The sequence below is a fragment of the Ovis aries genome, chromosome 9 (genome assembly GCF_016772045.2).
Source record: "Ovis aries strain OAR_USU_Benz2616 breed Rambouillet chromosome 9, ARS-UI_Ramb_v3.0, whole genome shotgun sequence".
NCBI classification, from domain to species: Eukaryota; Metazoa; Chordata; class Mammalia; order Artiodactyla; family Bovidae; genus Ovis; species Ovis aries.
Window position 1 is genome coordinate 64910680 of NC_056062.1, and position 14760 is coordinate 64925439.

General features: G+C 35.2%; 1 protein-coding gene across 2 annotated transcripts in view; it reads left to right on the forward strand.

Annotated features, from left to right (window-relative positions):
- Positions 1–14760, forward strand: part of CSMD3 (CUB and Sushi multiple domains 3) — a 1392034-nt gene that overhangs the window by 1052794 nt on the left and 324480 nt on the right. For both annotated transcript variants that reach the window (XM_060393469.1, XM_027973090.3), the window contains one exon: positions 786–942. In XM_060393469.1, the coding sequence (XP_060249452.1) occupies positions 786–942 (157 nt within the window). The remainder of the gene's footprint in view (positions 1–785; positions 943–14760) is intronic.

Genomic DNA, 14760 nt, shown 5'->3' on the forward strand with positions numbered 1-14760 from the left:
AAAGGTGTTTTTTTCAGGATCACTTTTAGTGGCAAAAATGTTTGTTAATATAGGAATGTTAATTGTTAATATAGGAATGGTAAGGCAAGTTGTGATAGTGTAACTGGATGAAATATTACCCAGTTCTCAAAAGCAAGAATTTATATCTACTGACGTGAAGAAATGTCTATAATGCTTTGATAAGATAAAGCAAATTAGAGGACAGTGAGAGGGTACCCTTTCAGAAGAATGGGAATGAGGTAGGGATCTTTGGGAAGGTATCAGTTTTGTTTTGTATTTTTTGCCTTGTTAAATCAGTTTCTAAAAGCATTTAGCACCTTTTTAGCATTTTTCAAGTATCAAAAATTAAATAAGTTAAAAGGTGTGGATAAATAGAATGTACAAAGAAGCAAGCATATTTTATATTAATCATGTTATTAGAAAACCAGGTGTTTGGTGCCCTTGAGAAAGTTCAGAACAACAACCAACCAACCAATGCTCAATTTTAAATTGTCTGCCATAAAAAAGCATTGTTTTTAAAATAAGAGCAAAAACTTTATAACATGAGTTTGAGTGTTACTTAGTGTCTACTGAACTTGAAATAGGAAAATTATCCATGTGGAGTCTTAACTCTCTTACTGTGACATTTGTAAAGTCAGTTAATGATATATGCGGTTTTTCTTGGGAAACATGTAATAACATGATTTGGGGAGTGTAATTGCTCATTTTCTTCATAAATATAAATACATGCTCAGAATTGTTTATTATTTACACATTTTCATTTTAATTGTAAATATATCTTGCAGATTTATGATGGAAAAGATAAAACAACTCATCTCCTAGGTGCTTTTACTGGTGCGTCTATGCGAGGACTGACACTTAGTAGTACTTCAAACCAGCTCTGGCTAGAATTTAATTCTGATTCTGAAGGGACAGATGAAGGCTTTCAACTTGTCTATACCAGTAAGTATTTTGGGAGAAAAAAAAATGGCCAAACACTGATGCTAAATACTTCTTAGTAATTGCAATACACCACATGAAGTAATATTCAACATTTGATTATCAATTTGAAGTTGACAACTCCCTTCCATGTATATAGTTTAATTTGACCCTAACAACTTCAAAAATTACAGGTATTCTAGTTATCGCTATTTTATGGTTGAAACAATAGGTTCAGAAAGTTTAAGTAATATGTGACTTTGAACTTATTTATTTATATACTTTAAAATAACAGTATTCTCCCCATGAAATATTTAAGAAGTACAATTAAACTTTTTAATGAATGGGAACCCAGGGCTTGAGTTCCTACCTGTCACTGCAAAACATACGTAATACATGTGTGTTAGTTATAGTTAGTCAGCCTTTAACGATAACTGGATGGTTTCAGATGATTTTACACTGAAGAATAGCTAAGATTTTAGTTTGTTTTGCTTTTTTGTTAAATTGTCTTGTTAAAAATAAATTTATATAGAAATATTGTGTTATACTCAAATCAGCTTTCTGACACTTAAACAGGTAGAAGCTCATAGACTGAGAATCACTGAAAACCATAAGTGGGTTACATCAATTGTTATATGAACAAAATGAATTTATTTTACTGGTATCATAATAAGATGTAGACTAATTACATCAATGAGAGTTAAATTGTATTCTTTACTGTTAGAATACTTGAAAAAATCAAATGAGTTCTATAAATTTTCTCGAGAAGTCAGGTGAATGAAAATTCTTACAGAAATTGCAAAATTGAAAAGGTTACAGCATCAAAGATATTCACATGGGATTCAAAAGGTAATTGGAATCAAATTATTGTTTGTGGAAATACAGTCAAGAGACATAATACTGAGATATGATTCTTTCTCCTTGTTTATTTCAAGTTTTTTTTTCTAACCTGTGCTAGAATTGTTACATCATTAACACAAGTTAAATTAACAAACTGATGTTCAATACATATTTTTAAATCCTGAGAACTGTTGTATATATTGTGATTTCCTGTGAAGTGCTCCCAAAGACAAATGAAAATCCAAGCAAATTGTGTTTACAGATATTGCTGTGTGATGGACTAAAAGTAACAGTGCTGTGGCTTATTGCTCAAATATAATTGCTGCCATGTGCTCAGAAGGGCAAATGTTTCTTAATCTGCTTTCCTCTTTCCTTTTTTTTTTTTTTTTTTTTTCTCCTCTGACAGGGCTGGTGACATTTTTCAACTCATGGCTCTGTGTTTACATAATGGTCTTTCTTTGTTCTGCATCATTTTATATTTTTCTTTGTCTAAAATGTCAATGTGGTTAAAAAAGAAACCTAAATTTCCTTTTCTAGTATTTAAATTCTATGTAATGTGAGATTATTGATGAAAAGATACTGGACTTTGTAGCCATACCTGAATTTGAAATTGTATAGGATGCTCAGGAGTCTGGAATGAGTAAAATCATTGACTTCTTTGTCATTGCTGTGAACTACTGCTTGTGCTTGTCAAAGGAAAAAAAAAGAAAGAAATGCTTGAAAAGAAAAGACTTGAAGTCAGTTTTTTTTCTTAATGATTCTGGCTGTTCATTATAGGATATGCATCATTATGAAGATAGAAGGCTGTAGAATTGGGAAAAGAGTATAAAAGCAATTATTTTTTTTTTTAAAAAGGGCAGACATACATCTATAAATATTTTTCCAGTCTCAAAACTGAAACTAAAATGTTTCAGTCTCAAATCTGGAATTAAATGTTTATAGTCTACTTCAAAGGTGTCCCTGAATATCACCAGGTCAGTAAATGCTTCTAAGATTTTCTGATTCAATGGCTCTGTGCTGAGCTCCTTTGTTGAGGAAGGCCCTGGAAGCAGTGGCACATCAGCTGTTAACTGTATTTGTTCCTAAGTGTCACTTCTGACTTTTACAATGGCAGCCTTTCTATCAGGGCATATCTGCAATGATCTTAATCATTGCATAACCATACAGGGCCTATCTTTGAAGGAAGTTACTTCTCATTCTCCAAGTATACTTTGGTTTCCAGCCTTAGACTCTTGTACCCAGGCTTCTTTTTTCTTTCAGTATGCCCCATCCACCTGTGGCATCAATTGAACTGTTCAACTTCAAGACCATTTCAAACATTTCCCTACTAGTCTTACCCTGACTCCTTCAGCCACAGTTAGTCTACTTCTTAACACTTCTTTTGCAGTAGTCTGTATCCACAGCTATATAGCTCTTATCACAGGGTATTGTGGTTATGTTTTTTGTTTGTTTGGGTTTTCTTGCAAGCATATTATACATAATTCTTCTTGAGGCCATTTCACTTCATAATGCCTTTACTCAGTTTTAGATCAATTACAAGTTTTCACATATATTGGTAAATTAACATGTACTCTGAATACTGATTTTATAAAATATTTTTTGTGATATAGAAGATTCTACTAGGCCACATATTTTATATTCCTTAAATTCTTAGATGGAGTAATTAATTTCTGAACATGAGAGAATTTGCTAAGGTGTGCAGATGTGGGGGAAAATGGAAAAGAACATGTTTTGTGTTTGGATCCCTGTGTCCAGTTATTTTTAATCCCACCTCTGCCATTCTGTGGTATGTTCCCCTTAAAATTATTCCACCTTTGTTTCTGGAATATGAGAGAACACTATAAGATGCAGAGGAGTTCTAGTATTCATATTCAGAGGATTTAGAGGCAGGAGAGAGGAAATTTGGCTAGGGCAGATCAGGTTAGGATTCATGAATGAGGTAGTATTAAAGATTGTGTTGGTGGGTCACAGAAAGAAATGGTGGACTGTATTCCAGGCAAAGAGAATAGGATAAAGAAAGACACAGAGATTAGAAAGAGCATGCTAAATAAGCACATTCAAGGCAAATAGAGTAAATAGCTTAATGCAGATTAATCCCACTTGCCTAGCTTCTCACAATTCTAAGTTTAGCATAAGCAGGCTTTTTATGACCATCCTTATTAATGACACCTGCTCTATGTAATGATAGTCATAGAATTGCATTTTCCTGAGATTAAAATGAAGAGATATTTTAGAACAAGCCTTTAAGTTATATTTTATTTCAACTGTCTTATTGGTGCATTCATTATATAATCACTGGGAATAGCTAATGGACTAGTAGAAACAGTTGAGATGCTGTTTTTGGCTTCAAGGTAAACCTAGGGCCTTCCCAGAGAGCTCAGTGGTAAAGAGTGTGCCTGCCAAGCAAGAGATGGAGGTTTGATCCCTGTGTTGGGAAAATCCCCTAGAAAAGAAAATGGCAACCCACTGAAGTGTTCTTGTCTGGGAACTCCCATGGAGGAACCTGGCGGGCTATAGTCCATGGAGCCGCAAAGAGTCGGACACAACTTAGCAAATAAACAGCAGCAGCAATAGTAAATTTAAACATGGCTTAAACAGCCAGGCTTTATGTTAATTATATAAGACCTGTGAAGAGAAAAAAGGTAAGCAGGTCCTGATTCAGTTGCTAAACCTAGGTTACAAGGGGCCATGCTCCTTTTTTGTTATGGCATTCCTACTATGTTCACTTTTTGTTCTCATGATTGTTGTGACATGGTCGCAAGATGGCTACTTTAACACTGGGCATATTCAAGGCAAAAAGAAGGAGGTACTGTTTACCATATATGTCCCTTTCATCAGGAATGCAAAACTTGTGTCAGACATTCTGTTATCCTTCTTTGTCCAAAATAGGGCTATATGGATAAATTTCCCAGCAAGGGAAGCTGGAAAAATGAAGTATTTGTCAGACTAAAGTATTGGATTATTATTTGACTATCATGATATACTACTGCCTGATATGCTTCAGTTATTGCTGGAAGCAAAATCAAGATTTTATTCATGAGGGATAAGAAAAGATAGACTGAGAAGACAGTGTACAGTGTCTCCTATGATGCACAGCTGTAACAGATATTCCAAAAAAAATGTTAAAAGATATTGTATTAATAGATGCCTCTATGATTAGTGGAATCAGGAAAGTACAGAGACCCTTGAGTACCTAGAAAGGAAAAGCATTTGGTTCACCCATTATCAACAGTTTTAGTTATACTCTACTAAGAAGACCATGAGCTTCTCTGTCTTTCCTTCACCAATAAATAAATTATAACATACCTGGTATGAAAATGCTACACCACATTTGAAGGAAGAAAATGTCCCATTCCTTTACTTTTCTGAAGCAAATTAAATCTCTTCAGTCTTCATCCTTCAGAGTTGTGAAGAATAATCTTATTTAGTTTTTTGTACAGATATCCTTCTTCTCCAAAATTAGTTTCTTAGTCAACTGTAATTGATTTAGAGAAATGAAGCGTGGATGGCCACATGGGTTGGATATAAAACATCTGTGACAAACTTGGTCAGACCTTGACTAACATTAAGTGAAAGTGAAGTCGCTCAGTCAAGTCCAACTCTTTGCGACCCCATGGGCTGTAGCCTACCAGGCTCTTCTATCCATGGGATTTTCCAGGCAATAGTCCTGGAGTGGATTGCCATTTCCTTCTCCAGGGGATCTTCCCAACCCAGAGATTGAACCCGGGTCTCCTGCATTGTAGACAGACGCTTTACCGTCTGAGCCACCAGGGAAGTCAACATTCCCTAATGACTAACATTAGGGAATCCAATTGCTCTTCCATCCCTCCAGCCTCTCAGAATTAACTCCCTCCTTGAGTTAAACCACTCTTCCATTCGTTTCAAAAATGGCTAATAATTACGCTTGCCCTCGAGAAATCTGAAATTTATTCCAACCAAAGTTCTAGATGAGACATATTTTCAAGTGCTTTATACAATGCAAATTAATTAAATCTGTAGTTGTGTTTTCCTGGACAATGTAGGGAAGTACAGTGAGAGAAAATTACCATTGCCTTGTTCTAAAGTTAGAAGAGCAGATCAGAAATTAGGATCTCAGTAATATATCCTCCATAATACATCACTCTGATCTGGATAATTCAATAATAGAAGTGGGCAGAACTTAATAGGTTACTCTAGCCAGATCCCCTCAGCCCCTCAATACACATTCAAGAATGTATTCCTTAATCTGATGTCTTTCACTGTATTTCTTTCTGAAGGCTGAGCTGTAGAAATGTCGCTCCTTTTTTGGTCCATAAATCTTGTCTTCTCTTTTATTCCTCTATTGGAATTAACTTATCAACATAGAAGTTATTCATTGAATCATAGGTTTAAATTTTGTCTTTCTCCATTGGAACTGTTTATGCTCTGGGGATGAAGAGAACACTAAAGACAAAGTTCCTGCTCACATGGAGTCAATGTTTTAGTGAGACAAGGCAGAAAACAAAAATGTTAACAAAAGATAAAAGAACTGCATGTAGAAATAATTTGCGATAGGGTGATAGGATACATAATATGGAAGATGAGTCTACTATATCCAGTTTATTCAAGAACTGTGTCTCAGGAGGTATCACCTGATTTGATATCTGAATTATAATAAGAGAGTATTATAATCTGAATTATAATCTGAGAGTAGCAGATTGTAGGCAGATAGATCAGCAAATACAAAGGCCTAAGAGAAGGCTTCAGCTTGAGTTATTTGGCTGGAGGTGGATAAGAAAGCTTGGGGCTGGTGCACTGGGATGACCCAGAGGAATGGTATGGGGAGGGAGGTTGGAGGGGGGTAAACGATTGGGAACATGTGTACACCCATGGCAGATTCATGTTGATTATGGCAAAACCAATACAATATTGTAAAGTAATTAGCCTCCACTTAAATAAATTTAAATTTTTTAAAAAAAGAGTAAAACACTAGTAATGCAAAAGCAATCACTTTGTGAAAAAGTTAACTGGCTAATTTGACATTTTTAGATTAGTCATTTTTCTAAATTCCATGCCTTAACCATTATCTTCCTAGGTTTTAAGTGCCCTTGTGAAATTTTGTGAAGAAAATTTTTATAAACGTGTTTTTTCCATAAATTTAGAAACATCAAGGTGGATTATTCTTCTTTTAGAAATTTTATATTAAATCAGAAACTTTAAAACCTATTATATGTATTCAATGTAATTAAATAGAATGATTATAAAATATATAGATTTTTTCATTGTGTATATGTACCACAGCTTTCTTATCCATTCATCTGCTGATGGACATCTAGGTTGTTTCCATGTCCTGGCTATTATAAACAGTGCTGCGATGAACATTGGGGTACATGTGTCTCTTTCAATTCTGGTTTCCTCGGTGTGTATGCCCAGAAGTGGGATTGCTGGGTCATAAGGGAGTTCTATTTGCAATTTTTTCAGGAATCTCCACACTGTTCTCCATAGTGGCTGTACTAGTTTGCATTCCCACCAACAGTGTAGAAGGGTTCCCTTTTCTCCACACCCTCTCCAGCATTTCTTGCTTGCAGATTTTTGGATCGCAGCCATTCTGACTGGTGTGAAGTGGTACCTCATTGTGGTTTTGATTTGCATTTCTCTAATAATGAGTGATGTTGAGCATCTTTTCATGTGTTTGTTAGCTATCCGTATGTCTTCTTTGGAGAAATGTCTATTTAGTTCTTTGGCCCATTTTTTGATAGGGTCGTTTATTTTTCTGGAGTTGAGCTGCAGAAGTTGCTTGTATATTTTTGAGATGAGTTGTTTGTCAGTTGCTTCATTTGCTATTATTTTCTCCCATTCAGAAGGCTGTCTTTTCACCTTGCTTATATTTTCCTTTGTTGTGCAGAAGCTTTTAATTTTAATTAGATCCCATTTGTTTATTTTTGCTTTTATTTCCAGCATTCTGGGAGGTGGATCATAGAGGATCCTGCTGTGATTTATGTCTGAGAGTGTTTTGCCTATGTTCTCCTCTAGGAGTTTTATAGTTTCTGATCTTACATTTAGATCTTTAATCCATTTTGAGTTTATTTTTGTGTGCGGTGTTAGAAAGTGATCTAGTTTCAATCTTTTACAAGTGGTTGACCAGTTTTCCCAGCACCACTTGTTAAAGAGATTGTCTTTACTCCATTGTATATTCTTGCCTCCTTTGTCAAAGATAAGAAAGCTGTGGTACATATACACAATGGAGTATTACTCAGCTGTTAAAAAGAATTCATTTGAATCAGTTCTGATGAGATGGATGAAACTGGAGCCGATCATACAGAGTGAAGTAAGCCAGAAAAAAAAACACCAATACAGTATACTAACACATATATATGGAATTTAGGAAGATGGCAATGACGACCCTGTATGCAAGACAGGGAAAGAGACACAGATGTGTATAACGGACTTTTGGACTCAGAGGGAGAGGGAGAGGGTGGGATGATTTGGGAGAATGACATTCTAACATGTATACTATCATGTGAATTGAATCGCCAGTCTATGTCTGACGCAGGATGCAGCATGCTTGGGGCTGGTGCATGGGGATGACCCAGAAAGATGTTATGGGGAGGGAGGTGGGAGGGGGGTTCATGTTTGGGAATGCATGTAAGAATTAAAGATTTTAAAATTTAAAAAATAAAAAACTAAAAATAAAAAAAAAATAAAAATAAAAAAAAAATAAAGGAGACAGCAACAATTAAAAAAAAAAAAAAAGATGTATAGCCTCAAATTTGGAAGCTTTAATATGAAAAATTTTTACTTCAAAGGGTAATAAAGTGTAGGACTATAAGAAAACTAGGTAATTTTAATATTTCTTGGTAAGTTCATTATTTAATGTAACAATTTAAAATCTCAAAAGAAAAGTGGTAAATCTTAAGACTTTTTTTAAAATTTACTTTTAAAAATGTGTTCTTCTGTGTTTTATTTATGTGGTGATTGTGTAGTTATTGCAGAATACAAAACTGGAAAGTAAGGACACATCCAAATCTATATAGAATTTGGATTTTTGCACTTGAAGTCCATATAGCTAAACTTTTCAAGAACAGTATCGAACAACACATACATAAAATGTAAATATGGGATTTCACTTGAAATGTATTACAAACCAAACATATGGAATCTCAAAAACTGGTTATTATAAAACTTACACAATACTGTAAAATCATCAGGACCAATAAAATTTTTCCATTAAAATGTTCAAAAAAAAATATAGATTTTTTCAATAAAATTAGATATAAAAATAAAACACCTTGTATTAGCAAAAGAAAAGAAAGGAGAATTATACAAAATGAGAGGTAAAGATTGAAGCTAGACAAGGGTGAGGTGGACTATAGTATGGGACTTAGATTTTATTTAAAAGGCACACAGAGATATTTAACATTATTTAAACATTAAATATCAGTGAAAAATAATAGTTAACATTTATTTACTATCAACTAGACAGGGGAGCCTGGTAGGCTGCCATATATGGGGTTGCACAGAATCAGACAAGACTGAAGCGACTTAGCAGCAGCAGCAGATACAGATGTAACTATGAGGGAAGTATTATTATCCCCAGTGAGAAGAGGAGGAAAAACAAAGCACAGAAAAGTTGTCACTCGCCCAAGGTGACATACCTCATAAATGCAGATATGGAAATTTAGTTGAGGAGCTCTGCCTATAGAATTCCCAAACGTAATCACTATACTATATTATCTCCATATAAGTTTTGGATATTTTATATTTAAAATCCCATGAATTTACATTTTTGTTGTTGAACTACATGTAAAAAATATAATACTTTTTTAAAATGTTAGTGTGATTCCTCCTAAGTAAATTTCTGTCCTTTTATACTCAAGAATCTGAATAATTTGTTATTGGCCAAATTCACTATCAAAGAATGATTTAGGCCTATTGTTCATGACATCTTTAAACTTTATGTCTTCAAAATATTCTTCATTGAAGATTCTACTAGCTGTATTCATTTATAGTTATCCCACTTTCATTCAATAGAAAGGAACTGGGTATTTTAACCAACCGTCCATTGAAAAACTAAAGTACACCTTTTTGATTGATTATAGCATTGTCTTCTCAAAAGTTGATCTGGCAAATGTTTATGATACCCATTTGTTAGACATTACCTCTGGGCTCAGATGCCTTCTTGTTGTCACCTCTGCACATTTAATTTTCTAAAAATCCCATTTGAGAAATGTCCATTATCCCAAGGATATTGTTCAGATATATTTATATGTTCTTAACTCTTGAGTTTTGTTGCTTGAAATAATTTGGTAATCCACATGGAACATGTCCATTTCAAATTCTGTATTCAAATTAAAGACGAGCAATAGCCAACTTGTGATAGCATGTCTTGTATACTAGCTTTATAAATATAAATTACCCTATTTAAACTCTAGTTGCCAATAAAGTTTTGGCAATGTTAACAATGAAAAATAATTAGATATCCTATTAATGCTAACTCTACTCATAATTTATTTAATGCAAATACAAGTAGAAAATAAATGAATTATAAGGAAGCAACAAAGTTAGTCTATTTGAATCTATATCCTATAAACTTAACAGGTACATTTAGCACTTCTGTTACTCTTTAAATATTGAAAATTAATGAGGTGATAAATGAAGTATTGACTAAGGCTGCGTTATATAGAACAAGGTATTCTAACTAAAATGCTAAAGAAATATTTCTTGATTACCTGTCATTTATATATACAATATTGGATATAATTTCTTCATGTTAGAATAACAAGCCATTTTTATAACCTTCACATCCCAAAAGTTTTGTAAATTTTGAACTTAAATATCTAATGACCTACTAACATACACATTTTTACAGTTAACTTCTGGCAGATTGAAGACATATGTGAGTGTCAAAACTTTACAATGCTTAGAAAAAAATGTGACCTACAGTAGCTATGTCTTTAATGTGAAGAAAGATTTCTCAAAGAAGATAGACAAGCAAAAATCTGTTAGTACTCAGTAGCATCCATGCCCTTCTATGCACTTCTTTTAAGTGTAGAGTCTAAAAATCTGGCAACTACATATCTCCTGCCCTTGCCAGCTAAAACCTCTGCTTGGATTCCACGAACTAAAGGTAATCCGGTGAGAGCTGAAAGACAGGATGGATAAAGAAGCCATTATTTTTCACCAAAATATGTAGGCAAGAGTGTGGCGCTGGCAGGTGCTTGTATGTGGTGGCAGCTTCCCTGAATTGCTGGATTCCTGAAAGCCAGCAGTGATCCTTGACCTTCACATTCTCTGCATTTCTTTGTATTTTCCCCTCTAATTTCTTGTACTGAATTTTAGCAACTGAAAATATCAAATGCCTTCTGTTTTACTGAAGACCAGTAAATAAGTCCCAGTCATTATTATTATGTTTTTTACAAATCTCTTTAGCTAAATATACCATAAACAAGATTTTTTCAGTTCAGTCGCTCAGTCATGTCTGACTCTTTGCAACCCCATGGACTGCAGTACATCTGGCTTCCCTCTCCATCACCAACTCCCAGAGCTTACTCAAGCTCATGTCCATTGAGTCAGTGATGCCATCCAACCATCTCATCCTCTGTTGTCCCTTTTCCTCCCACCTTCATTCATTCCCAGCATCAGGGTCTTTTCAAATGAGTCAGTTCTCATCAGGTAGTCAAAGTATTGGAGTTTCAGCTTCAGCATCAGTCCTTCCATGAATATTCAGGACTGAATTTCTTTAGGATTGACTGATTGGATCTCCTTGCTGTCCAACAGACTCTCTAGAATCTTCTCTAATACCGCAGTTCATAAGCATCAATTCTTCGGTGCTCAGCTTTCTGTATAAGTCCAACTCTCACATCCATACATGACTACTGGAAAAACCATAGCTTTGACTAGACGGACCTTTGCTAGCAAGCTTTTTAAATGATATATAATTAGAAGGAGATATTTACAATATAGTAGAAAAACCCTGTGGCTCAGATGGTGAAGAATCTGCCTGCAATGTGGGAGACCTGAGTTCTATCTCTGGGTTGGGAAGATCCCCTGAAGGAGGGCATGGTGACCCACCTCAGTATTCATGCCTGGAGAATCTGCACGGATAGAGAAGCCTGACAGCTACAGTCCATAGGGCTGCAAAAACTTGGAGGCGACTGGGCAAATAAGTACAACACAGCACAGAAAAACATATACTCCATAGAAAGAAATCCTACAAATCAATTTAAAAATAGCCCAGAAAAACATATGGGCAAAAAAAAAAAATCACAGTAGAGGATATTCCAGTACAATAATCAAAGACAAAAAGTGCTTGATAGAAATTAAGAAATGAAAATTAAAGTCAAAATACTTTTCTATTGCACACTCCTAAAATTGGTCAAAATCAAAAAGCAGTATGATACTAAATATTTATAATAATTGGAAGAACTTGAAATTCATGAACTTTGGGGTAAATTGGTATAGTCACATAGGAGATATTTGGTGATATCTAGTAAAATTCATTTTTAGACATGACTGAAAGTGAAAGTGAAGTCGCTCAGTCATGTCTGACTCTTTGCAACCCCATGGACTATAGCCTACCAGACTTCTCTGTCCATGGGATTTTCCAGGCAAGAATACTGGAGTGGGTTGCCATTTCCTTCTCCAGGGGATCTTCCTGACCCAGGGATCAAACCCGGGTCTCCTGCATTGTAGGCAGACACTTTACCCTCTGAGCCACCTGTACCAATTATTCATAAACTAAATGGCTGATGGTAAAATTTAACATTCAGGCAAAGCTAAATCCCACTATATCCCTGACTGATATACACATGTGTGATGTACAAATTTAAAAATGGTGCACAAATGTATGATCCCACTATCCCAGAATGATATACAAATGTATGAAGACACAAACTAGTATAATTAATAATATCACTTGTTTTTTCATGGGCTTCCCAGGTTCCACTAGTGGCATAGAATCCACCTGCCAATGCAGGAGACATAAGAGATGTTGGTTTGATCCCTGGGTCGGGAAGATCCCCTGGAGGGTGAACGTGGCAACCTACTCCAGTATTCTTGCCTGAAGAATTCCAGGAGCAGAGGAGCCTGCCAGGCTTCATGGGGTAGTAAAGAGTCAGACATGACTTAGCATGCACACAATTATTATTACTATTTTACTAACCAGATAGAACATCAACCTATGTGAATACACAATATTCATAAATAAGTTGAACAGAAATTATACTGAGGCAGAGATTGAACTATTTTCTTTCAATAGGTCAAGACCGATTAACAGATTTTGATTTATTCTTGAGAAAATTATCTTTGTTATTTATTTATTTATTTATTTTAATTACTTTACAATATTGTAGTGGTTTTGCCATACATTGACATAAATCAGCCATGGGTGAACATGTGTTCCCCCATCCTGAACCCGCCTCCCACCTCCCTCCCCATCCCATCCCTCTGGGTTATCCCAGTGCACCAGCCCTGAGCACCCTGTCTCATGCATCGAACCTGGACTGGCTATCTGTTTCACATATGATAATATACATGTTTCAATGATAATTTCTCAAATCATCACATCCTCATCTTCACCCACAGAGTCCAAAAGACTGTTCTATACATCTGTGTCTCTTTTGCTGTCTCGTATATAGGGTTATTGTTATCATCTTTCTAAATTCCATATATATGCGTTAGTATACTGTATTGGTGTTTTTCTTTCTGGCTTACTTCACTCTGTATAATAGGCTCCAGTTTTATCCACCTCATTAGAACTGATTCAAATTGATCTTTGAATCCCTGCATGATACATAACCCATAGAAACACTTGCATATGTGCAAATGAGGACATGGAAGTGTAGCATTTTTATAACAGTGAATAATGTAAGCAATATAACAATACAAATACCCACCAGCTGGAGAATAAGTAAATCAATTTCAGGGTATACATCCAATGGAATATCACTGGTAGTTAAAATGAGTAAACTATATGTGTAAGTGTATGTGTGTGTAAATGTAACAGTAGAAACACAATGCACACAAAAAAATAAAGCCTCAAAAGAATGTTATTTTAATTACATAATTTATAAAATGTGTAAATGCTTACAAACCATACTATACATTGTTCATTGAAATATAGATGTTTTAAAATATAAATTGGACTTTCCTGATGGCTCAGTGGTTAAGAATCCACCTGCCAATGCAGGAGATGAAGGCAATGACAATCCAGTCCAGTATGTCTGCCTGGGAAACCCCATGGACTGAGGAGCCTGGCAGACTACAATCCATGGGGTCACAAAGAGTTGGACATGACTTGGAGACTAAACAACAACAAAAACATGTAAATTATATGTAAAAATAATATACTAACTCAGAATATTTGGTAGTTCTCAGTAGAGGAATTAGAAAGGAATTAGAACCAAACATAAATGGAGTTTTAAGTTACTTAGCATTAGACTAAGATCATGACATCTGGTCCCATTACTTCATGGCAAATAGTTGGGGAAACAGTGGAAACAGTGACAAACTTTATTTTGGGGGGGCTCCAAAATCACTGCAGATCGAGACTGCAGCCATGAAATTAAAAGACACTTGCTCCTTGAAAAAAAAGCTATGAACAACCTAGACAGCATGTTAAAAAGCAGAGACATTACTTTACCAACAAAAGTCCGTCTAGTCAAAGCTATGGTTTTTCTAGTAGTAGTGTATAAATGTGAGAGTTGGACTATAAAGAAAGCTGAGCACTGAAGAATTTATACTTTTGAACTGTGGTATAAGAGAAGGCTTTTGAGAGTCCCTTGGACTGCAAGGAGATCAAACCAGTCAATCCTAAAGGAAATCAGTCCTGAATATTCATTGGAAGGACTGATGCTGAAGATGAAACTACAATACTTTGGCCACCTGATGCAAAGAACCGACTTATTTGAAAAGACCCTGATTCTGGGAAAGATTGAAGGTGGGAGGAGAAGGGGATGACAGAGGATGATTTGGTTGGGTGGTATCACTAATGCAATGGACATGAATTTGAGTAAGTAAGCTCCGGGAATTGGTGATGAACAGGGA